General features: G+C 48.9%; 7 protein-coding genes across 7 annotated transcripts; 4 read left to right on the top strand and 3 right to left on the bottom strand.

Moving 5' to 3' along the window:
• Window positions 1-1,216: 1,216 nt before the first annotated feature.
• FPOAC1_003372 (uncharacterized protein) lies at window positions 1,217-3,604 on the bottom strand (the record flags this gene model as incomplete). Its single annotated transcript, XM_044847939.1, has 1 exon — window positions 1,217-3,604. One exon carries the CDS (start codon window positions 3,602-3,604, stop codon window positions 1,217-1,219), a length of 2,388 nt encoding a protein of 795 aa, XP_044713855.1.
• Window positions 3,605-5,832: 2,228 nt separating this feature from the next.
• Window positions 5,833-8,871, bottom strand: FPOAC1_003371 (uncharacterized protein; the record flags this gene model as incomplete). Its single annotated transcript, XM_044847938.1, has 5 exons — window positions 5,833-5,941; window positions 5,991-8,518; window positions 8,572-8,609; window positions 8,669-8,689; window positions 8,748-8,871. 5 exons carry the CDS (start codon window positions 8,869-8,871, stop codon window positions 5,833-5,835), a joined length of 2,820 nt encoding a protein of 939 aa, XP_044713854.1.
• Window positions 8,872-10,547: 1,676 nt separating this feature from the next.
• On the top strand, window positions 10,548-11,761 carry TIF34 (translation initiation factor eIF3 subunit; the record flags this gene model as incomplete). The annotated part of the gene is made up of 3 exons (XM_044847937.1): window positions 10,548-10,597; window positions 10,745-11,342; window positions 11,396-11,761. 3 exons carry the CDS (start codon window positions 10,548-10,550, stop codon window positions 11,759-11,761), a joined length of 1,014 nt encoding a protein of 337 aa, XP_044713853.1.
• Window positions 11,762-12,327: 566 nt separating this feature from the next.
• FPOAC1_003369 (uncharacterized protein) lies at window positions 12,328-15,903 on the bottom strand (the record flags this gene model as incomplete). The annotated part of the gene is made up of 5 exons (XM_044847936.1): window positions 12,328-12,462; window positions 12,517-14,796; window positions 14,846-15,526; window positions 15,581-15,745; window positions 15,820-15,903. 5 exons carry the CDS (start codon window positions 15,901-15,903, stop codon window positions 12,328-12,330), a joined length of 3,345 nt encoding a protein of 1,114 aa, XP_044713852.1.
• An 858-nt stretch (window positions 15,904-16,761) lies between these two features.
• FPOAC1_003368 (uncharacterized protein) lies at window positions 16,762-18,455 on the top strand (the record flags this gene model as incomplete). The annotated part of the gene is made up of 4 exons (XM_044847935.1): window positions 16,762-17,461; window positions 18,089-18,123; window positions 18,268-18,281; window positions 18,428-18,455. The coding sequence occupies 4 exons, from the start codon at window positions 16,762-16,764 to the stop codon at window positions 18,453-18,455; spliced, it is 777 nt and encodes a 258-aa protein (XP_044713851.1).
• Window positions 18,456-18,476: 21 nt separating this feature from the next.
• Window positions 18,477-19,216, top strand: FPOAC1_003367 (uncharacterized protein; the record flags this gene model as incomplete). The annotated part of the gene is made up of 3 exons (XM_044847934.1): window positions 18,477-18,596; window positions 18,654-18,910; window positions 18,967-19,216. The coding sequence occupies 3 exons, from the start codon at window positions 18,477-18,479 to the stop codon at window positions 19,214-19,216; spliced, it is 627 nt and encodes a 208-aa protein (XP_044713850.1).
• Window positions 19,217-21,988: 2,772 nt separating this feature from the next.
• Window positions 21,989-24,808, top strand: RSP5 (NEDD4 E3 ubiquitin-protein ligase; the record flags this gene model as incomplete). The annotated part of the gene is made up of 7 exons (XM_044847933.1): window positions 21,989-22,011; window positions 22,124-22,146; window positions 22,206-22,244; window positions 22,296-22,401; window positions 22,453-22,589; window positions 22,656-24,660; window positions 24,709-24,808. The coding sequence occupies 7 exons, from the start codon at window positions 21,989-21,991 to the stop codon at window positions 24,806-24,808; spliced, it is 2,433 nt and encodes an 810-aa protein (XP_044713849.1).
• Window positions 24,809-25,337: the final 529 nt, after the last annotated feature.

Below are 25,337 nucleotides of genomic sequence, written 5' to 3'. Positions count from 1 at the left end.
ATGCTCCTGCTACTTTCACAAGCTCACGTTAGCGGATTAGTCGTCGAGAGTAAGAGCTTCCCTGGTCAGCTGACGTCAGCGACCAAAGGACAGCCACACAACCATAGGCGATGAACTTGGAAAGAGCCAGCAACATCAAGAAGAAGCATGAGAAGATGATATCAGGATTGGAAGGAATGACTATCCTTAGAGTGACCATTTGGAAGTCGCTAGGATAAATCGGTAACAACCACTCCTTGACCTTCCAGCATTGCAGATTATTCGAGGCGTACCTACCCTAAACTCCGACTTTGATCACCAACAGCAACACATACCGGATCTTGATACCGGACGTACTTTCCCTAGGTACTATGTAGGTATCAAAGATGTCTTTCTTTCGTATCAGTTCTTTCCTTATCCAACTTTGTGTATGACGCAATTATCACTTTTGTCCGTTATCTTATCGTCTCCCCTTTCCGATGTCGTGATGATTAAACCCAAGTGCCAATCTTTCAAACGTTGATAATGATCACTGTGGCTTGCTGTCGATACACATGCGACCGATAAATAGTGCAAACTCAGACAAATCATATTGTGGTGGGCAAATCTGTGAATGATAGAGAGATGAGTAACCAAGTGCGATGTTCGGTGGTTGTATATGGTTTCTAAAGTCTAATACTGGCTTTGTCTCTCATTTTGTAGCTAAGACTCATACCAAGTGCGATATAGGACTGCTGAATTTGTGATCTACGATTCCTGGCTGAATCTTTATCTGTTTATCAAGTTTGATTAGGTACACCGTCAGTATATGGTCACTTTCAACAAGATCACTTCTGTGGCTTCATGGACGAAAGCTAGATACGACTGCACAATGTGGCATATCGCTTTGAGATATAGAAAGCTTTAACTTGATAACACTCCGTCCGGAAGGATGATAAACTCGTCAAACTTCAGATTATGCACTTCTTGACATGTCACGTATCTAAGCTGCAGGTTCCTGTTGCCTTTAGATTTTTTGTAATATTACCCCTATCTCGGGGGATAAATGTTGACAAGGTACATACTGAGGATGCCGTGGAAATACAAACAGCTCCAGGGCTCCATACCGTCAATAGAAAACACCCAATTACAAAATTTAAACCAGTCCCTACAGTATCTGGGTAGTTCATTTTGATCTGTCCGCTGCAACTCCAATCACAGTCTCGCCCTAAATTGTAAATTATCATGTTCAGGAACCCTATGCATCTTCCATATCCAGAGCTTGGAAAGACATGTACGTCGCATCTTCGGCACCTGTGCTAGGCCAAACCCATTGGCTGTTCTGCATAGAGGCTGGGCCAGCAGCCTGAAAGTTCATCAAATGGGTTGGCTGTGAGTACCATACGTTCTGCATTGGAGCCCCATTTTGCAATACCGACTGAACTACTGTAGGGGAACTCAGATTTCCTGTAGTCAAAACACCTGGAGAGTAGTTCTCGTCGACATGCCACTTAGCCATTTCCTCAAAGGGAGTGAAGGATTGGGTCGAGACACTGGTCGACGACGCTGATGAGGACGGCATAGATGATGACATTGTCGGACCACCCTCTGCGTAGCGGAAGGGTGAAGGGATATCGGTCGAAGAGTCGTCTGTAACAATGAAAGCATTCGGTGCCTCATTGTTAGGAGAGTGTGATAAGGATCGAATGCTGTTCATCCTCGGGTCTAATAGCCCCAATGCATTTGAGGAGCCATGATCACTAAAAGCTCGGATGTAAGCTTTCAGTTGCTTCCTCACGATCCGCAAAGAAGTGGTCTGGTAGAAATGTCTGGTTTTACTGATTGTATACAAAGAACTTGCTAAAGAACACAGCCGGCTGTCCCAATCAGGACGGAAGTAGCCAGGGTCAAGGCCAAGCCCTAGATTCTGTCCAACAAGACTGAAAGCTCGAGAACATGCATCCAAAAGATTGCAAAGGGCTTTGGACAAATGTTCTTGAATGGGTGAAGCAGGGGCTGTATGTTGGTCGGCCTGCCCATCAGCGGGCGAAAGGGATCGGACAATATGCTCCAACGATGAGCAGAACTGGTGCAAAGTCTCTGTAGGGAGGATTACTTGGTCGTAGAATGACCCGTTCTTGGGGAAGAGGAGTTGGATAATCATTGTCTGGTGGAATGCAACAATCAAGTGCTGCGATTCATCTGGCTGATCATCTCGGTTGGTGCGTTTGGCATTTGAACTTTCGGCTTCACGCACAGCCTCTCTACAGACATCAATGCCATGTTTGGATGCAACTTGATCTGATTGAGAGAAAAGGTAGGCAACCGTGTTGACAATATGGGCAAGAGGTCGCATCTCTTGAATGTTGCGCTTCTGCTTCTGTAATGTGTTGAAGTTTTCGGAAACAAGGTCGAGTTGTATAGAGACGGACGAGTTTTCTGTTGCGGGAAAAGAATCATGCGTAAAGGTCGACAGACTGGCATCGGGTGAAACTCCTGTTTGTATGGACATCCAAAGGTTGAGTGAAAAGGTTGTCCACCACAGATTGGAGACAATCTCTTTCTCAACATCGAGCACATCGACCCCGTTGATGCGACTCGAGCTGGGCGGAGAGGTATCCTTCGACATACAATCCTTGATTTGGTCTACCATCTTGCTGGCTACTTGTGTGTAGCAAACGGCTCGGCGGAATTCTTTTGCTGAGAGGGCATTCCAGGCTAGCAACACCAGTGTTTGTGCAGTGGTAACACCTTTATAGACTCTTGTTGGCACTCCAGAGTATACAGCGTCGTTTTCTTCGGAAGGGTGATTAGGTCGCATCTGCAGCTGGGCCTTTGCCCATTGCAACAGTTCGTTCCCGCGCGTTACCATAGGTCCCTCTCCGATGACAAAACTGGCATCGGCGAGCATAACAGCTATGAGGATCTCGTCGCATGTATCTTCGCGCATTTCCCGGAGGAGCAACGTCTTCGAGATAAGGAAGGTCAATGGATGTGCCGAGAACCAAACATCTATCAGCTGGTTTCTTTGTCGATGACTAAAGGTGGATATAGGGCTGCTGCAATACGATGCATTGTTGTCGAACATGCTGGGAGTTTTGTCGCTGGGTAGACCAGAACGAATCAATTGACTGCTGGAGTCATTAGGTTGACAGGATCCCAAGATGCTATAGCCCTGGCCAACAGAACCGACAAGGTCGCAAGCTACTAGGGGAAGAATTCCGATACATTGGGCTTTGTTGCTGTTTGCCTGCAGATCAACATGATTTGCTTCTCCAAAGATAATTTGGGAAAACCTGTCCTGGAACGCCTGCTCAAGGGAGACAGCAAGGCTCTCGACGCCATCCCCCAGCAACACAAGATCTTCATGTGCTCTTTTAGGAGACATGGAAGAAGTAGAATTGGCCGAGCATGACCTTCTCCTCTTGCTTTCGGGTAAGTCATGTTCGCTTCGTACCTGAAGTAGGTTGCTGCCTTTGGTACCGTCGAAGCTGGGATTCCGTCCTTTGGCTCGTGGAGATTCAAAGTCATAGATGCAGTCGACGCCTTGCTTGCGGCAAGCTTCGCAGATCGTTTCGTTGGAACACTTGATCTTCCTCGCTCGACAAAAAGCACACGAACGTCTCAAAGGATGTTTTGACGCCATGCTGTTGCTCAAGGGTTTGGTAATCATGGATTGTTGTACATGGGGACCAAAGAGACCTGATAGCTCTTTGGGTAGTACTTGAAGAGATTAAAACAGAGACTCGGAGGAAGAATCAAGAAGCTGGTCTTTGTATGAGGTTGAAATGGCGTTGGCTGCCTTGGTTTGGCTTCAAAATAGACTGGTCTCGACAGGAGCTAGGCAAGCCCACACTGTAGGGCTCAGATCAATACCAGGGCTTCCAGATCCTGGTAGCCTGTCTCATTGGCAGGTAATCTTGGAAGCAACCGAAAGCTTGTTTAGCTCTCCATGTCAAAAGCCTGCATCATTTAGGGCTGATAGCTTCAAGTGGCAGTGTCCTGTCGTGTTGGGTGATGGTGCACCATTGTGCTGGTAACGTGGAGGGAGAGTTCTGGCATGACCCTAGTGAACAAGCCAATGTATTGGATGGCATGAGTATGAGGTTGACATGACACATCTGTCCAAGGCAGTGTCAGATGCTTATTCTTAGCTTCTAGGTAGTAAGTAGAGTAGACAGGCACGATCCATGCTTTAGATCAGGCTCTTGGCAAGGCAGTCGCCGGTATACCCGTTATGGTCACCGCTTAGTCCACGTCTATATACGAAAATTATCTATCTATATGTCGCTGACACGAAGTTTGCTTAGCTTTCTTGCTCGTGTGCGTATTAACCAAGCTACATTATCCGAGACGGAAAATAACATAAACATACAAGCCACAACAATGCAACAACCATAACTCTAGACTCTTCGCATTCCCTTCCCAATACGGCACACCTGGAAGAGTCAGATGTCTCGCAGAAGCAACTTTATCCAGGACATCTCCGGAGATGTACGCAGTTTATCACAAACACTGTACAGAAGATGGCGTCAAGGGCCTCAGATTCTAACCTGTTCTGTGATCAGCCGTACCGTACCGACAGGGCAGAACCGTTGGTGGGGTTGAATCCTTCGGCAGTGACTGTCTTGTCTTGCTTGTTGGGTGTGCGACAAGTCTGAAAGCTTTTTTCGTAATATTGAGACTAATGCTTGTCAAACCAAGGTTGTTGACCATAAGTAAGCAATGCTGTATAATTAGATCTCGAGACATATAGTACGTATTTCTATCGAGCAACAGTCTACTTATGGTCTATCACCCTAAAAGAGCAGCACTTGTTCTTCAGTTTCCTTGAACGTACGTCACCCATTCAACTTTGAATAAACTCGCACAGAGTTTAAATATGCAATGTCCTCAATGGGCGGTAAGGATCAAACGGTACCGCTCCCTTATGCAGGCGCCGAGCCATTGGTCCTCACCTTGCTAGTCGAGTCGGGCTGAGTCTTACATGGCTTCTCGTGGCTATCTTGTTGTGACCAATAACAAGCTTCGAATCTGTAGCTCCCATACAGTGAAATCTGAGCTGAACGACAGGCCTATTTAGGCAATCAAGGTAATACCTAGTAACTGCAGTTAACCATGCCTGCGATCATTCCAGTCAAAGTCTTCCCTGCTTCATCTTCCTAGATCTAACAAAACTTCGATCGAACAGTGAAAAGATGATATCACTTGCAACTCTTCTGGAGTGTCTTTGTTGACAGCTCAAATAAGGTTGATATACTCCACACGAAACGCCTCTTTCCAACTGTTCTAGACTCAGCACAGGAATTAGTTATCAACGGGAAATTCCGACCCTGTCACATTGTCTAGTACAAGGCTTGTTGTGGTGGTAAACTTCCTAGCCAGCAATCCCAGGTTATAACACGGGACCTACATGTTCCCAGCATCGCAGGCATGCGACTTTGTGGCTGCGGTACTGCACTCTAGCGTAACACATATAACGGCAAATCCCGTCAACACCTGTTACGTGGTATGCATGGTGCGTTGCATTTCCAGCCAAGGCAGAATCCAAGTGTTCAGCTGTGGCCAAACTATTGGTAGATCTAGATTCAGCACCTCCAATGTCGGGATCCTCCTACTCCCATTCATTCAATCAACCACCACCTCATCACAAGTGACTTCAGCTTTATCCAAATAAATGTTGATTCTAAATATTGCCATAAAACGGCAAATTATATATGTGATTCCGCTAAACCAGTCCCGCACCATGTGTTGAAATGTCACGTCCAATGTTTCGCCTTGCCATTCGTGACTCCCACGTTGAGTTGAGGGAGCACAGTCCCGTATGCCTTGCTTCCAGCTACTTATCCATTATGCATGAGAGTTTTGGTATCATTAAAACAGACCTTCGATCTCGCCTGTCTCCGCGTTGACGTCAACGTTGAGATAACCAGGTGCTGTTGGCAGACCTGGGATTGTTTGGATATCGGCAGCAAGGGCATAGCTAGGCATATGTTAGTTACGTTACGTTCAATAGAAGGGAATAAGCTTACAAGTATCCTGCTCCGGCGGCCAGTCTGACATCACGAATGGGAACCGTGAAACCAGTAGGAGCGCCCTTCAGGTCGGGATCGTGAGACAGAGAGTATTGCGTCTTGGCCACGCAAATAGGCAAGTGACCAAATCCTTGGCGAGTGTATGTGTCAACCTTTTTCTGAGCAAGCTCGCTGAGCTCGACCTTCTCGGCACCATACATCTGCTTTCCAATAGCCTCTAGACGCTCTTGGACGGTTCCCTCGAGATTGTAGGTGAACTTGAGGTCCTTGGGCTTCTCAGCTGCTGCAATGACGCCGTGGGCCAGGTCGACGGCACCCTTGCCACCCTCGGCCCAGTGGTTAGACAGAATAGCATCCTCAGCACCGGCCGAGACAGCCTCCTCGCGAATGACCGCGATTTCAGCATCTGTGTCAGTCGCAAACTTGTTGATTGCGACGACGACAGGAATACCAAAGGACTTGGCATTGGCAATTTGCTTCTTGAGGTTCACGCAACCAGCACGCAGGATATCGACATTCTCCTCCTTGTAAACAGGGCTGAGGGCAGCACCAGGGGCGATAGGAGGGGCACCGCCATGGACCTTGAGAGCTCGGACTGTGGCAACGATGACAACAACGTCTGGAACAAGTCCAGAAGTACGGCACTTGATGTTGAAGAATCGCTCACCTCCCATGGTAAAGTCGAATCCAGCCTCAGTAACAACGAAACCGGCCTTCTCCTGGTGGTCTTCATCAGCCTCGGTACCGGCAAGCTTCAGTGCAAGCTTGTCAGCTAGGATAGAGCTCTGTCCAATGCTGATGTTGGCAAAGGGGCCAGCATGGACAAAGACAGGAGTACCCTCGAGGGTCTGCATGAGATTAGGCTTGATAGCATCCTTCATGAGAGCAGTGAGGGCACCACCAGCACCAAGATCATCAGCTGTAACGGGGTCACCACCTCGTGATGTGGCCACCACCATTGATCCCAGACGCTCACGCATCTCGGCTAGGTTGTTGCTGAGAGCGAGGATAGCCATACACTCACTAGCGACGGTGATGTCGAATCCCGTCTCTCGCGTCTGACCCTTCTCAGTAGGAGCGGTTCCCACTGTAATGCCTCGCAGGTGACGGTCATTCACGTCGAGAACTCGCCTCCAAGTGATGGTCTCTGGGTCGATGTCCAATCGAGCAAATCGGTGAATCTCGTCTTCTGTCAACTCGTCGGGGTTGGTCTTGTCGATTCCGAGCCTCTTCAAACGACGGAACATAACAGGAGCAAACTTCCTCTCTCCATTCTTGACCGGGACTAGTCGCTTGTACAAGGGGCCGTCCTTCTGAGTATTCTCATGGAAAATGCGAGTCTCAATAGCAGCCGCTAGTAGGTTATTGGCAGCGCCAATGGCGTGAATATCTCCAGTCAAGTGCATGTTGAACTCGTCCATAGGGATGACCTGACTGTAGCCTCCTCCGGCAGCACCTCCCTTGATACCAAAAGTAGGTCCCTGGCTGGGCTGTCGTACGTTGGCGAATGTCATGCGTCCGACATGAGCTCCCAGAGCCTGAGCCAGACCCATAGTTGTTGTGGACTTACCTTCGCCAAGAGGAGTAGGAGTGATACCAGTGACAACGACATAACGGCCGTTTTTTCGGTGCTCCAGTCGTTGCATGAGACCAAGGTCAACCTTGGCCTTGTATGCGCCGTAGGGTTCCAGCTCGTGGGGTGCAATGCCAATCTCAGCAGCAATTCGTGTGATGTCCTTGGGTGTCTGAGCCCGCGAAACGGCGATATCTGAGGGCACAGGATCCTCCAGCTTTAGGGGTAGGGGGATGGTCTTGCGAAGCTTCTGAGACTCAAAGTACCAGGTTGTAGCATCGACAACGTTTTGCATTAACATGGCAACAGTCATGGGGCCGACACCGCCAGGAACCGGAGTAATGGCAGAAGCAACCTCGACTGCAGATGCGTAGTCCACATCACCAACAAGTCGTTGGCCGGATTTCTTAGTGGCATCGGGCAGGAAGTTGGTTCCAACATCAATGACAACGGCGCCAGGCTTGATCCAGCTGCCCGGAACAAAGAGAGGCTGACCAATAGCGGCGACGAGAACATCTGCGTTTCGGACATGCTCCTCAATGTTTTGTGTCTTGGAATGCACAACGGTAACAGTGGCGTCGGCGTTTCGCAAAAGATAACTGACGGGGCTGCCGACAATGTCACTTCTTCCGAGAACAACAGCGTTCTTGCCCTTCAGGTCGATACCAGACTCCTGGAGGAGGATCATGCAACCCTTGGGTGTGCAAGGGATGAAAAGAGGCTTGCCACCTCTCTTGGCGAGCTCTCCAATGTTCTTGGTGCCAAAGCCGTCGACATCCTTTTCATCTGCCACAAAAGATGTGACGGTATACTCAGAGATGTGCTTGGGGAGAGGCAATTGAACCAAAATACCATGAACGGCAGGGTCGTTGTTGTGCTGACGAATATGGTCAAGAAGCTCTGCCTCAGAGATAGATTCAGGGTAGTGCAACAATTGGCTGTCAATACCAGCCTACGATAAGGAGTCAGTGGCTGAGTCTTGGGTCGCGAAATCTTCTAACTGACCTCAGCGGCAGCCTTGAGCTTCATGCGAACATAAGTAGCTACATGGCGGGGTTAGTGGTGAGATGATCTCATGATGGCGGGGCAGCATTTTACGAACAAGAATCTGAGCGATCACCAACTGTAGGACAATAGAGTCAGTGTTGAACGAGTAAAGTATTGTGAGTGACAAGTCGTACCTTGGATGATCTTGAGGCAGGGCTTGAATCTGGGGTTAATCTTCTGCTTCTCATTCACCTCAGCACAGAGCTTCTCCCTGATCGACTTGGCAATGGCATTGCCGTCGAGCTTTGTGGCAACCATTGTGGTTGAGGAAAAGAGTCTTTTCTGCTGTAAACGATTGGGAAAAGCCGATAACTCGACAACAGAGGCTAGAGAAAAGACTGAAGCCAAGTTGTTGCGTCGATTATTGACAGGGAAGCATTCGCTGTATATAGAGTGGGCTTGAGCTGTCGATTTGAGAGGAGGGGCAGTCCGAATAGCGGCGTCTGGGGGAACTCCGGTGAACACGGAAGGAACGTCCGAACACGTGTGAAAGAGGCTTTGCCTGTGCGACTTTGGGCATAAAGACGCCTGCGTGTGGGTGAGAATCTGACTTTGCTGGGACCCGCCTACTGCGGGTTCGGCTTGGGGCGTATATGATCGGCTTCGCGACCGTTGATGCTTGTAATTGAGCCTTGATGGTATCGATAACGCTGATGATAGAAACCTCAAATGCCGTGAGCGTCTCGGCACATTTCGGGAACTATTCGATCTTGTCAACACGGCGCAACGGAAGAGCTCGCCGTACATGATCAACTCGAATATAAATTATACTTCAAGTTGCAAATATGTATTAGAGGCCGAATGATCTCCAGACGTCCGACAATGTGTGTATGCAAGTCGATGCAATGCAAGTCTTTCCGTAAAGAAGTTCTAGATCAAAGTTAAAAAAGACAATAATATCAGACCATCAAAACAATTGGTACAGGACAGTAATAACCCAACACAGTATCTCTCGAGGCAGACAATTTCTCATAAACCGGTAGTCTTCTTCTTGTGAATATGTGAGCTCACTCTATAAATTTTCCATACTCGAACAGGCAGTCCACTCTTGGCAGTAGTCGGTCGTGGGACAATGCCTCAAGGCTGACACAATTCTCGAGAGAAATGTAGGATCTACCAGGATGAGTCTGGCTGTGACTCGTAGATATGACCAGTAAGATTTGCAGGATGGGCTACAATTGTAGATATGCCTTCAGCCTTGCTTCGTTTTACACCAAGGCGAGGTTGCAGTTGTGGAAATTACGAATATTCGAGTTCTTGATGCCTCAGGATTGTGTGCTAAAGGTGAGATCATACTCAATTGAGGAAGGATCATACAATGAATCATCTCCAGGCGCTCCTACCAAGTGAGTTACTCATTCTGATGACTCTTTAGTTAGGTATTTTATGACTCTAACTGTTCTATGACTTGATGCGTGATAGGCTTGAATGTCAAACAGTCATTTATAGATTAAACGACAAAATTAATCAATCACTCTGAGGCATCTAGAACCGGTTATTGAAAATTTATTTTTGTACAACCTTAACTTAGTAGCCTACCCTCAGGATATCAGAAAAATTGGCCGCTGGAAGCATAAGAGATAAAAATAGTAGGCCACTTTATGCCCTTTGGACTATGGCTCTTGGACTATTTATTTTTTGTAACCTAAGACTTGGGAGGTCATTTTTTCTGCTACCCACTAGCCTACCACCAGGCAGCCAAGTATCTAGACATGGCTAAGCTCAACTTTAACACACAACCTGCTCCTCATCAGGCATCAGCCCTGTGTCACTATTCTATCTGCGAGGCGGGGGACTCATTTCTTGCCCCACCAAAAGGTCCAAAACGCACACAACCGCCAAAAATTCATCGCGAAAGCCCTCGCCATATAATCAGCCGCTCCGAACCTGCTTCCGTCAACCCCTCCTAGTGCCTGACCCCAGAAACCGAAATCATGAGGCCCATTCTTCTTGCCGGGCACGAGCGTGCGCTCACCCAAATTAAGTATGTGAATCTTTGTCTTTGTCCTGTTCAGTCTGTATACAACGAGTGAGAGTTGCAAAGAGGGGGGATATTGGTCTGCGAGCCTCTATTCGTTATCAGACTTGGGCACCTTCAACTTCACCCGCCACTGTATTAACATACATCCAGGTTCAACAAAGATGGCGATCTCATCTTCTCCGTCGCAAAGGACCAGCAGATCTGCGCCTGGTTCTCCCACAACGGCGAGCGTCTTGGAACCTACCACGGTCACGTCGGTGCTATCTGGACTGTCGATGTCAACCCCACCTCAACCATGATCGCCTCCGGTTCTGCCGACAACACTATCCGTCTCTGGGAAGTCAAGTCCGGCCGCCTCATCAAGACCTGGGAGTTCCCTACCGCCGTCAAGCGAGTCGAGTTCAACGAGGATGGAACCAAGCTGCTGGGAGTTACTGAGAAGCGAATGGGTTACCTTTCCAACATTGTTGTTATCGACATCAACCCCGACCTCAACGCCGAGCAGAACGACGAGAAGAGCCTTACCATTGTTTGCGACGAGAGCAAGGCCACCGTTGCTGGCTGGAGCGCCCTTAGCAAATACATCATCGCCGGCCATGAGGATGGCAGCGTAAGCCGATACGACGCCAAGACTGGCGACCTGCTCGACAACGTCCCCGTCCACGAGCTCAACCAGCCTATCGTCGATCTCCAGTGGTCTCCCGATCGTACCTACTTCATCACTGCTTGCAAGGACAAGACCTCCAAGGTACGTTGAAGCTGAGCTCTTATAATGAACTATTCAGTACTGACATCGCCTAGCTCATCTCTGCCCGTGACCTCGAGGTCCTCAAGACTTACGTTGCCGATACACCCCTCAACAGTGCCACCATCACCCCCAAGAAGGATTTTGTCATCCTCGGTGGTGGTCAAGCAGCCATGGATGTCACACGAACCTCCGCCCGTCAGGGTAAGTTCGAGGCCCGTTTCTACCACAAGGTTTTCGAGGACGAGATCGGCCGTGTGCGAGGTCACTTCGGTCCCCTCAACACTGTCGCCGCCGACCCTACGGGCAAGAGCTACGCCAGCGGCGGAGAGGACGGATACGTGCGAGTTCACCACTTCGACAAGGGCTACTTCGACTTCAACTACGAGGTCGAAAGGGAACGAATCAACCGAATGCAGTAGATGCGTTCTTTTCCTGTGTGCTTGCATAGTACGGCGTTTCGGGGGACAAACAAATAAATCTTTTTTGTTCAAATGGGGCAAAAAATAAACGGAAGCTGGAGGTGATGGAAAAGACTGGGAGTGTGTAAGGGGAGATATAAGAGGAAGACAAATGGGCTTGTAATTCTTACCGTCTCCAGGGTTTAAGGAAAGGTCGAAAATTGCACGATTGATCACGTTTCTACGACTTTGAATCTGATACACATCACCCTCTTGATGCGATTGCGGCAGTCAAAATTCGCTAGTTCACGACACACCAAGTTCAAAATGAGGCAGTACACAAAGCTATACATGGTTCTTCTGCTCTCAAACAGCTCTTTTTACTGTGCCATCAGTCGTCCTCGCGCCTGTGCCCTTCCAACCGCTGCGGCATCGTGTGATGCATGTACTGGCCATTTGTCACAAACTGTCAAGCCAGATTAATAAAGTACTACACGACGACTTCTCTTATAAGTCCTCAAAGCAACCAAACGCCAAAAGTCTATCCCTTTACCAACCCACATACCGGAGCCCTCTTTTTTCTCCGCTCACTTCTTTCTACCCTTCTTGCTCTTGGCAGAACCACCCGCGGATGCGGTAGACGCAACACTGGATGCTCTAGACGGAGTTGCCGAGCTGTTCTTGCTAGATTTAACAGATTTGACATTGTCAAGCGCCTTGTTCTACAAGTTCGTTAGCAACAAACATTAGACTAGAATAATCAATCAGTGACTCACCTTAACCCCATTCTTCGCCTTTTTCTTTGCTGGTGCCATTCCAAGAATGCTGTCCTCGTCGTTCTCGTCGTCAGGCTCTCGCTTAGACTTTCCATTAACACCATTGCGAGCAGGAACATCCTCAAACTCTTTGACAATAGTAGTGATCAGAGTAGTGCAACGACGCGACAGCTCAATAGGCGTTCGGCTGAGGAAGAACCAGTCAAATCGGAAGAGAGGCGATTCTCGGATATCATCTCGCATCTTCTCGTAGAGACCCTCTGAGTCAATACCGTAGCGGTCCAACAGAACCAGCAAAAATCGATCCTCCTCCTCACTGTACACCTTCTTGTTCGTAGTGGAAACAGAGTAGTTGATCTTGAGCTGCTGCAGAGGAACTCGGTACTGACCCATCTTCTTTTTCAATAGCTTCTGGTGATGTTCGATGCGGCGTGTACGCTCCTCACCGTCCTCAATCGTTTTGATGTACTTGGGATAGTCGGCAATTTCAGTGTATCTTTGCCAGAAGACCTTGGCGTAAGCCTTGATTTCGGGGGGTGACTTGCTGTCGATCTCCTGGGAGATGCCTTCGTAGTCGTTTCGTCCGTATTTGCCAGAGCCATTGACAAACTGTTGGAAATCTCGCTTATTCCAGTCCCCAAATCCTTGCAGCGAAAGCTTCTCTTTCTCTTCCCTCTCTTCCTCAGTCAAAGGTGTGGCATTATCGATCTCCTGTTGATCAAGGGCTCTCTCGGCCTCTCGCTCTTCAAGGGTGTCTTCCTCACCGTCAGCAAGGGGAACCTTATAGCCGATTTCCTTGCGGTAGTAAGCGGTTTCCCTATCTTGGAGATCGCGAAGGCGCGGCGGGTAGAACTGGTAGTCGTGGACAGGAACCTGCTTGGGAGCTCGGGGCGCCTTGGGCTTCGCATCCGCCTTGGGATTGGGATACATGGTCTGTCGGAAATATTTGTCCATCGAGTACGATTGTTCCTTTCGCTCTCGTTTGGCTGGGTTGATCCAAGTCATGTTGATATTCTTCTTCGTGTTGGCAAAGTTCTCGCCATTCCATTCGTAGGCAGATTCCGAGGTGAACTTTTGCAGGTCGTCGATTCCTAGCTTCTCATACTTGGCGTTGAGCTCCTTTGTTCGGTTTTCACCTCTAGAAAGGATCGCATCGATGTCATCATCATCGATCTCTCCATCCTTGGATCCCATGGTACCTGTAGCCCCCTTGGACTGGAAGACCTTTTCGGCGCCATGCTGAATCATTGACAGAAGTTCGTCCTTATTTGCTGCGGCCTTGGCGGCTTGTTGTGCGCGACCCTGTTGAATAACTAACTGATCCAGTCGTAGCTTTTGGGCGGCTCTTTCCAACACCTTTTCTTCGATAGCATTTTCCGTGACAAATCTGTAGACAACAACTTGCTTGGTCTGGCCGATACGATGGGCTCGATCCATGGCCTGCAAATCAGCCTGGGGGTTCCAATCACTATCATAGAGAACGACAATGTCGGCAGTCGTCAGGTTAATACCCAGACCACCGGCACGTGTTGTGAGGAGGAAGACAAACTTCTCCGATCCAGGTTTATTGTACTCGTCAATGGCAGCGATTCGGTCCTCGTGGGCGGTTCCACCATCAATTCGGCAGTACTTGTATTCTCGGAAAACACAGTAATCTTCGAGGATGTCCAGCAATCGACTCATCTGGGAGAAGATGAGAACGCGGCTGCCCTGCTTCTGGAGTCTCTTGAGTAGTTTGTCAAGAACAGCCATTTTACCGGCATTGTAAACAAGATGCTCGTCGGTTGTGTAAGGCGGGCCTGGCTCAGCACCTTCGAACAGATAAGGATGGTTACAACACTTTCGAAGCTGCATGACAATGTTGAGCAGTCGAGTCTTGGACTCACGTTTGCCGCCTGCACCGTTGACAGCGTCGATGTCCTTTTCCAAGATCTTTTGATACCACTTGACCTGCATTTCCGACATGCCCAGATAGACGTTGACTTCCTTCTTGGGCAGCAAGCTCTTCTCCACGTCGCTCTTCACACGACGCAGCAAGAAAGGACGGAGAACTTTGTGAAGTTGTTGAACAACTGTATCTTGGTCACGGTCTTGACCAGAAAACCATTGGTCGAAAGCCTCCGAGTCGCCAAAAACATCAGGAAGCAAGAAGTTAAGAAGAGCCCAAAGTTCGTGCAAGTTGTTCTGCAGAGGTGTGCCAGTGATGAGCAATCGGTTTCGCGAGTCGAACAATCGGATAACCTGCGAAAGTGATGATTCTTCGTTCTTGATACGATGCGCCTGAATTTCTGTCAGCAAATCCCACTTGATAAACCTGAAATGAACACACCTCATCAATAATGATGTACTCCCAGGCAAATTTCTTCAAATGCGACTTCTCTCGAAGAACCATCTCGTAACTAGTGATGCAAACATCGAATTTCTCATCGACGAGCCTGTCGTTGATGAGAGCTTGTCTCTCATCTTTGGCACCTTGCAGTACCAAAACGTCCACTTCAGGTGTCCACTTAGCAAACTCGCGCTTCCAGTTGTCCAGTGTGGATTTGGGGACGATGACCAGGTGTGGTCCGTTGATGTCCAGGATGTGGCGTAGGTAACCGAGAAAAGATATTGTTTGCAGAGTCTTTCCGAGACCCATCTCATCCGCGAGAATGCCAGAGATACCGTTCTCATGTAGCGAAATAAGCCAATTGAGTCCAGCAATCTGGTAGTCTCTCATGGTACCATGGACGAAAGAAGGGGAGTCACGGAATACCGTCTCGGCAGAGCCTCCCTGTTTCTCATCTTTCAACAATTCAGCATCTTCTTCAGCTTCTGTGCGTCGACGTCGCTCGCTCGTAGCACCTCCTTGTCTTCCGGCCCCCTTCTTCGCACGGGCTGCGTCGGCGTTCTGTCGATCGATTTTGGTCATGATGTCGCGGATCGTGGGGTCTGGGTTCGTCTCAATGAAATGTCGGAATAGATCGGTGAGTCCGAGCAGATAGCGAAATCTTCGGATTGTGTCATCTTCCTGGGAGATTGTCAGTGTTTTTCTATGGCAGCCTGGGCACAAGGGGCGACAAACCTTTGATTCACCTAGTCGATCGTGTTTCTTTCCGAAAATACTGCGACGGAGCTGGTTGACTTCTGTACGGCGCCTTCGTCCATCTCCGGCAGGCTCTCCAGCGACACTGCTAGCAGTAGTGCTGGGGTTCTCGGTATCGGTGTAATCGGGGGTCTCGTCAACTTCCTAAAGATATCTGATTAGTATATGGCTTTTGCATCGTGAGTCGCAAATAAGCTCTAGTAAATAAATAAACTCACCATATCATCCACCTGACGATGTTCCTGCGCGTCGGACATGGACGCGTCAGTATCAACAGCGTTGGCTCGAGAGCGAGGCGCCATTACGAGTCGAGTTTAAGATAAACCTCTTTACGCGACTGGCGTCGAGAAGACGCGTTCAAAGAGGTTATGAAGCGAAATGAAGAACAATGCGAATACTTCGGCGGTTCGATTCTTTGGCTTCAAGGACGTTGTTCGCAAAACGATCCTACGTGGCAATTGTCGTTTGAAGGCTTTAAAAGTGTAGATGCGTTTGCTAAGGTGTTGGCGAGTAGAATCTAAACGGTCACCTTTGAAGGGGCCAGGCAAGGCTAGCGCATTGCTGCAAAGGTCCCTGTCATGGTTTCCCGGCCCCACAATGCCGTGAGGAAGAAAGAATATTCCGGATAGCAGCGACGTCACTGCGTTCGATCGAGGCTCGACTACAAATGCATGTTTCCAGAAAAAGATCTGATACGATAAAAGATTTTCAAACTGTAACACGAAGCATAACTGCTCTTTATTCGGTTGGACTCTCAACATCACGAGTATCCGATTCAACATCGTCCGTGTCAAATCACGTGGCTAATCTCCCCCACTCCACCTGCCGACCCCTCGGTTAGTGCCGTCCATCAGGCTCTGTTGCGGTGTTGAAGTGGATGACTGGTCGAAGGCTTCAGTGACCCCAACCTTTGTTCCCTGCCAACAGTTCAGACTTGGGAAGCAGCTCTTCAGGAGCAACACAACCCAAATTTTTTCGACTCTTTTGTATTGTTTGATATTATTCTCCTCTCGTTCTTTTCTAGGAGCATTATCAGACAGAAAATCTACGACTTTACCCCAGATAACAAACTGGTGAGGCAAACATCCCCTTGACTTCCATAAGCCATCGCTGACTCTTTCATTTCCAGCATCTCCGCTACTCTTCGTCGCTTAATCAAAATGGAGCCTATGAGAGGCGTCTCTGGTGGTATGGGAAAGCAGCCTGCTCAACAAGAAAGCCCTGAACAGCTTCTCGACGTCTTCAAGGCAGCTGCTCTTTCGGTGACCAAGCTCTACAAGATCTCTGCTGCCGGGCAGTCAAAGGCACGAGCCGACGGATATCAGGATTGTCTCGATGATCTTTTGCAGTTCTTGGACAAGGAGGGATTGGGCCTCGGCGATGGAGAAGGATGGAAGATTCGAAAGTGGGCAACCGAAAGGCTCGACGGCCGTGAGAGCAGCTCTTTGAACACGGAGAGCGAGGATGAGACGGAGAAGACTGAAACGGCTTCATCGCCTGAACTGAGCCGCCAAAGTGTTCCTCCTCAGCAGCCAAGCCAATTGCGAACCGACTCTGCACCCCCGAGCATTCCCCCTGTCCACGAAGAGCCGACGCCGATTGTTGTCCCTACTCAGGACAGCTTCAACTTCCAATCATCACATCCTTACCCTAACATCGCCACTCTCGACTTGTCAGACTCGAGATCCCATGATGACACACCTACTCTTACACGGCCATCGAAATCCAGACTCACCGGCGGCTCGAGTCGGGCTTGCCCCAGGGGGCCAGGACACTTGGTGCAAAGAGCAGGGTCTAAGCGCAAGTTGAACTTTGATGAAATCTTTGATCTTGGCAGTCTCAGCGGAAAGGACACATTTGGTAATGGGGGCAAGCGTAGCCGACATGCTTGAGCGTTTGATGAGGTGGCGATAGTCTCTTTTTTGTTCTTGTCTTTTACACAACATATGTCTCGGAGCACTGGGTAGATGAAATGGGATGGGATGGGATAAGGCATGTTTACAGACGGACGCATTGACTAGCGAAGAGCATGGGCGGCGTTTGGAGGACGTAACGATTGCATTTGAAGGGTGTCTCTGAAGGTTCTTTCATTTTGACCTAGCGATTGGACCCCTTCCTTTTTTACGGTAGCACGATAAACTTGACGATGATGAATCCCTTTGGATGTTCGGTTTCAACTATTTGCTTGTGCTATTCCTATATATACATCACAGCGATATGAGTGCTGCCCAATTTCAGAGTGGTTCACAGAGTTTAAATTCCAAGGCATTCTAGCATTGTTGAGATCACGATCTCACACAATGAATCATCTTGATTTAAACGTTTCAAAATATATTAATAATTTGTTGCATACCAATGGTTTCAATATGATGGTATCGTCTTTGTATTCATCCATTCCATCATGGCGTACCGGCTCATCTTCGGGTAGACTCGCCTCCCCACATGCTCACTATTGTAAGCTCAAGTTATTAACAAACAAACTTGCAGGGAACGTTGCTATTGTACATGCAGCCCAGTGCAAGGTACACAGAGCTACTGCACCCTGGCTTCCGCCTCGTTCATCGTGCATTATTTCTTTCTTCGCGATCACTCAACTTGTTTCGCGCTTTTTCGTGTGCCGTATTTTTTTCTGATTCATTCTCTTTAATCATCCAAACAACATCAAGCACTTCTGCCAGAGGTATGTTTTTTCCTGCTTTTGAAATGAACTACGCTTTACATCATCATCAATCAAATGATGTCAAGGGCGCATTAGACTACTACGTGATTTTCGTTTGGTCTTTTTTCCAACTATCATCCAACCCTTTACTAACCTAATTCACACAGAAGCGTCACATACGAAACTTCATATTAGATCGTCCACGAACCAGTCAACATGTCGGATTCGGGCAAACAAGAAGACAAGCCCATGGGCGAGAACCAGCCCGAGATTGATCATGATCGCGAGCATGACGAGGAGCAGGAGCTCGGAACTGAGATGTCAGCGACCGAGGAGGTGTGTTAGGCGCGCAAAGAGGTGGACTGAATATGGAAACTGACGCCGCACCCTTAGGAAGAAATCACTGCCATGAAGCGCCGCGTGGCAGAGATGGAAGAGGAGGCCAAGAAGCTTCGTGAGATGCAAGCGACTTTGGAGCAGCAGTCTGCGGAGCTTGCGGATGACAAGGAGTCAATCGACGCGCGCAGCATTTTTGTCGGCAACGTCGACTACTCCGCCTCCCCTGAGGATATTCAGGCTCACTTCGAAAGCTGCGGCTCCATCAACCGAGTCACCATTCTGCTTGATAAGTTTACCGGACAACCAAAAGGGTATGCTCCAGATGACTTTCTTCCATTGCGGAATACTGCTAACACTGGATTCCTAGCTATGCCTACGTCGAGTTCACCGAGCCCAGCCTGGTCGCCCAAGCCCTCGTTCTTAACGAGAGCATGTTCAAGGGCCGCAGCATCAAGGTTACCCCCAAGCGCACCAATGTTCCTGGCATGAGCCGTGGTCGTGGTCGTGGTGGATTCCGCGGTGGCCGAGGCAGCTTCCAGGGTCGAGGCGGCTTCCCTCGAGGAGGTGGCTATCGTGGTGGCTACCGTGGTCGTGGACGAGGCTTTGCCCCCTACTAGGAGCAGGACCGCGCATTGCCTTTTGGACATGATCAACGACCCGATCAGCCTAGACCTTTCGAGATCAAGGTCGAGGAATCTCATGGGCTCGATGACACCCCCTACTATCCCGGGTCTATGGATCATTAATTGTGCGGTTTTCGTGTTGAATATTTCTTATCCTCTATTCAGGGTTGCAGTTGTAAGGAGAAGGGTGCGTTTAGCAGGGACAATATGATGCATGTCGTCCATCAATCATATCAGATGGGAAAACACAACCCTCAGCGATGCCAAGGAAGGGAACCGGAGTTTTAGGTCTTTACTTACTTTATTTATCGTCAAAATTACAACAAAAGCGGTTCATCATGTTACCGACGTCTTTAGTTACATTCTTCCCATTACTGCAATCCAAATGCTTATGATGATGCCTATAGAAGCATGATTCCAATTAGAACATTTAATGACATGTTGCCACGCGTTCGCATCAAAGTTCGAGTTGCTGAAGAGGCCGCCCATACCATGCCCCCACAGTAGTTTGTACCAGGGCGCAGATTGGCAACTGCAGTGAAGACTTTAATGCAGTGAGACACATCCGGTGTCAAGGAGCATGCCAAATAGAAAATCTGGCCGACATCCATGATGCAACAACCCATAACGATCAGTGGCACCTCGCAGTGACCTTACCCTATAGCATACGCAGCTCGGCTCACCAGCAACCAGATTGTGTATGACCAAGCCATAATGAATTTACTCGAACATTGCGCGAGAGTACATTGTTGGCCGTTTATCTATAAAGTAGTTCGTCGGTCATTGTGACTCTGTATGAACGGATGGGAATGTTTCCGTTGCGTCGTACTGTTGTACTTTCACAATCATGAAACTGCAATTATGCAACCGTCAATTATTTGACAGTCCACGACTGAACAGCATCCCATTGGCTAGTTACACTGACTTCATAACATCTGCCGTCAACGCAATCAATTTGTTGTTGTTGACGTCCGCCTGGTGGCTCAGCAGATTCTATTTGCAGATAAGCAAGCCGCTACGAATTCAGTCCTCTACTCCGTATTCTTATGATGGAGGATGTACGCATAAGCTGCAAGAATGCTGCAGGGAGAAACGACATCCGTCTGTGTATTACAAGATTGTAGGTAATTGGTTTCATATTGATCCTACAGACCATGGGTATTAGGCATTATGAGCTGGTTGTCAAAACATAACAAGGAGCCTAAACTTGGCCATGGGACCCAGCAGTAGGGCATCGCAGGCCTGCTTAAGCGCCAGATGATGCTCGATTTGACTAGGCGTCCACTGAAAGCTGTGCCGATGATCCGTACGCCGCAGTTAGTCTTGGAATATATACCTAATAGGCATGATGAAGATTTGAAAGGTACTTATGATTCCATAACGTACGCTACTGTGACATGGTTCTGAGCTTTGCTGCCGAGGCGGTGTTGATTGTGCATTATTACTATGTAGTAGAGGCATGATTTCTCATCAACCACAAATCAAAGTGGCGACCAGATAGTTATTGGGTTCTAGCCTCGAGCATATTTTCTGCATAGAAAATGATGCCAAATTAATAAGACATTTCAAATGAATCTGCGGATACTCATGTCGGTTCTGGAATATTCATTATGATGGCATGTTTCATTGAAACGACGTTCACCAAGGAGCGAAGGCAAAAGAACCTCTGTTTGCCAACCACTAACTTAATCTCGGGACGTCTAGTTTAATGGCTTGGCCCACTCAAAGGCCCGGATATAGGGACACAAGACATCCATATCGACTTATCGAATGTCATGATAAGTTGGCACGAGAGGCGCCAGGATCCTAGGGTCTGGGCAGGTATGGAGGTGCAAGCTGTGTATTACTTGGCGAAGCAACAGGAGGTGTCAAAAGTACTGAGGGCTGCTTGCAGTTATTCAGCGGGAGTACAAGATATGTACTTATAAGACCTAGGAAACTTTGAAGAGAAATACCTCAGCCGTGTTACTCATAGAGAGGTTATAGGCTACTGGGAAGTTCATTCTTCCTTGAGAAGAGTGACTTGGGTTCTTCTCCACTACATGCATCCGCTAAGAAACTATCCCAGTCCATGAAACTGCACCCAAGCCCCCCATTTACAAGGCCCAAAAGATCCTCAGGCCGTCAAGTCGGGTCGATTGATTTGTGGTATCAACACCAACAAACCAACCACAGGGGAGGTAGATTGTGCCTGAACCCACTCAGATCGTGGTAATAGAATCCAATCAATCAATTGACCGTGCGCCCACTGTGGTATATACATGCATATTTTCACTCTTGTTTATTCTGGATGATTCACCAACTCTTCCCAGACCATTGCTGCATCATCAAGGGACAGAGAATCACTACTACCTACTACCAATTGAGCGGTCAGTACTTACCTAACATAGCAGCTACCAAGGTAACAGATCTTCCCGTTCCGGCCGTTCTCTTCTCTGTACCTTCTTTGTACCCAAGGTCTAAAAGGTTCTGTACTTAGAAGCGGGGAGTCCGTGTCCAGTCTTTCCCATCTTTTAGGCCCGCGCCCGCCGCCCCGTGCACAGCCTCAACCTCCCCCGTTGTCCCAACTCCAAGCGTCGTCAACTTTCTTTCAGTTGAACCCTTCGACTCGAACCACCCGATCTACCTACATCAAGCGCCTTCCCCTTTCTCGACAAGGCTTCGCTACGTGACCCTGAACTTCACCTTCACCTCATAAATACCCTACATCTATCGTTGTCGTCGTTGTGACTTAGTCCCTCGCTGCGCAGTGCAAGAGGTGACACCATGACCAGTCGCACCGATTCTAAGTAAGTTCCCTTCTAGCCGTTTCCACATCGCATCGCGTCCAGCTTCTGCTTGATGGGAAACTACATCGTGCCTTTGGCTTCTCCATAATCCTCATACTGACGCTTATTACAGCAGGCCTAACCTCCGGGTTACCAGTGAGTTACCGCTGTTCATGTACCCCTCCGTTCGACTTTCAATATTGACATCATCAAAGTTATCGCGGCCGACGGTTTATATAAGAGGGACGTTTTCCGTATGTGCCGCCCTGCAAACAATACACGACTCCAATGCTAATTCCCCTCAGGTTTCCCCGACCCTTTTGCTGTTGCGACCATAAATGGCGAGCAAACCAAAACAACGACTGTCAGCAAAAGGACTCTAAACCCGTACTGGAACGAGAGCTTTGACTTGTAGGTGCCCCGCCACCGTGAATAAAGTTGACATTCAGCTCACATTATCAGTCGCACCAACGAAGATGGTATCCTCGCAGTACAAGTTTTTGACCAGAAGAAGTTTAAGAAGAAGGACCAGGGATTCTTGGGAGTTATCAACATTCGCGTCGGAGATGTCATGCCTGAGCTCAGTGCAGACGCCGATGGTCAGTTGACTCGATACCCAAAAGAGAAATGTGAATAGCCCTGCTGACATTTGCACGCGCGCCTAGACCAGATGCTCACACGAGACCTGAAGAAATCAACCGATAACCTTGTCGTCCATGGAAAACTTATCATTAACCTGTCTTGCAATCTCAGTGCACCAGCCCGCGGCGGCCAGGCATCGACAGCTCGACCATCTTTGGGCACCGGCCCTTCGAACGCTTCCAACCTCTCCGCCCCCCCGTTAGAGAATCGGCCTGGATCTTCAATGTCAGGCCCAAACGGCGCCGGTGGTTCCCAAGTCAACTTGGCACATCGCCCGTCTAGCATTAGCTCTGTTAGCGGTGCCAGCGCCCCTGGACCAAATGCATCCGGACAAACTCGCCAAACCAATCAACTCAGCCCATTCGAAGATGCCCAAGGACGTCTACCCGCAGGCTGGGAGCGTCGTGAGGATAACCTAGGTCGCACCTATTATGTCGATCACAACACCCGAACAACGAGTTGGAACCGACCCACTGCAACTGGTGCTCAGGAGCAGCGGAATGACCGAGAAGCCGCTACCCAGGTTGAGCGACAGAGACATCAGAACCGTACCTTGCCCGAGGAGCGAACTGGTTCCAATTCGCCCACACTGCACGCGCAACAACCGCAACCAGCGGCAGCACCGGCAACTAACGGCGGCGCGGTGATGCACACTGGAGCAACAAGTCCTGGCACAGGAGAACTACCCCCAGGCTGGGAGCAGCGATGGACACCCGAAGGCCGACCCTACTTTGTTGATCACAACACAAGAACGACCACCTGGGTCGATCCACGTCGCCAGCAGTACATCCGTATGTACGGTGGCCAAAACAATGCCAACGGCCAAATCCAACAGCAGCCTGTGTCACAACTTGGTCCTCTACCTAGTGGTTGGGAAATGCGACTGACCAACACTGCTCGGGTCTATTTTGTTGATCACAATACCAAGACCACCACATGGGACGATCCCCGACTGCCCTCATCCCTGGATCAGAACGTTCCTCAGTACAAGCGAGACTTCAGGCGAAAGCTCATTTACTTCCGCTCACAACCAGCGATGCGAATCCTTAGTGGCCAGTGCCACATCAAGGTGCGACGCTCTCACATTTTCGAGGACTCGTTCGCCGAGATTACACGCCAGTCAGCCACCGATCTGAAGAAGCGACTTATGATCAAGTTTGATGGCGAAGATGGTCTGGACTATGGTGGTCTCTCTCGAGAATTCTTCTTCCTCCTCTCACACGAAATGTTCAACCCCTTTTATTGTCTTTTCGAATACTCCGCCCACGATAATTACACCCTTCAGATTAACCCCCACTCCGGCATCAACCCGGAGCATCTCAACTACTTCAAGTTCATTGGCCGTGTTGTCGGCCTGGCGATCTTCCACCGACGCTTTTTGGATGCCTTCTTTATCGGTGCTCTATACAAGATGATGCTCGGCAAGGCAGTAGCCCTGGCAGACATGGAGGGCGTCGACGCAGACTTCCACCGATCATTGCAGTGGATGTTGGACAACGACATTTCCGGAGGTATCTTGGAACAGACCTTCTCTACTGAAGATGAAAGGTTTGGAGTTCTCACCACTGAGGATCTTATTCCTGGCGGCCGCGACATTGAAGTCACCAATGAGAACAAGAAGGAATATGTGGATCTCATGGTCAAATGGCGAATTGAGAAGCGTATCGCCGAGCAATTCCAGGCCTTTAAGGAAGGTTTCCAAGAGCTTATTCCTCAGGATCTCATCAACGTCTTCGATGAACGCGAGCTCGAGCTCCTCATCGGAGGTATCGCCGAGATCGATGTCGACGACTGGAAGAAGCACACCGATTACAGAGGATACACGGAATCCGACGAGGTCGTGCAGAACTTCTGGGCGACAGTACGATCTTGGGACGGCGAACAGAAATCACGACTGTTGCAATTCACTACTGGAACCTCTCGAATTCCCGTCAACGGATTCAAAGACCTTCAGGGCAGCGATGGCCCTAGACGATTCACTATTGAAAAGGCGGGAGAAATCACTAATTTGCCAAAGGCACACACTTGGTAAGTCACTCTGTTCTTTTGTAATGATGCAAAACTGACTGTCAACAGTTTCAACCGACTCGATTTGCCACCTTATAAGAGCCTAGAGATGCTTCAGCAGAAGCTCACAATTGCCGTCGAAGAGACTATGGGTTTCGGTCAAGAGTAGACAATAACGACATTACCTTCAGCAGGGACACTGAACTGGAAAGGTTTAAACTATACAGTCAATTGCACTGCCCTGTATTCACCACACAAGAGCGACCTTCTCTGGTCTGCCCCATTCCTCATATACATGCAACATCATTTGGGTATTGGCTTTGGTCCCAAAGAGGGGCAGGCTTGGGTCGTATGGCGCTGGTAAAATTAATTCGCCTTCAACATGCGATGCAGCACCTGAGTCTCCTCGAATCCGCGAGAGAAAGTGGACGAGATTTTAAGCGGGCCTGCCAATACAAATGCATCTCGCCTGATCTGTTTCGTGGAGAAGAAGCTTTCGCGAACACTGTGGAACTACTAGGCATGCGCCGGGACAGACGGGTCCTTGGCTGCGATGTTGCTTGACGAAAAAGAAACTGTACTTAGCCATGTATTACGTGCGTTGTCAGCAGAGGCGAAGCCAGCGTGTTTGAGCTGGAAGCTGAGAAGGACAGGGTAACAGCGCTTCATTTCAACTATTTATTACATATATAGCACTC

Source organism: Fusarium poae, chromosome 1 (genome assembly GCF_019609905.1).
Source record: "Fusarium poae strain DAOMC 252244 chromosome 1, whole genome shotgun sequence".
Classification (NCBI taxonomy): domain Eukaryota; kingdom Fungi; phylum Ascomycota; class Sordariomycetes; order Hypocreales; family Nectriaceae; genus Fusarium; species Fusarium poae.
Note: the sequence above shows the minus strand (reverse complement) of the source record. Positions and strands in the feature narration are given on the sequence as shown.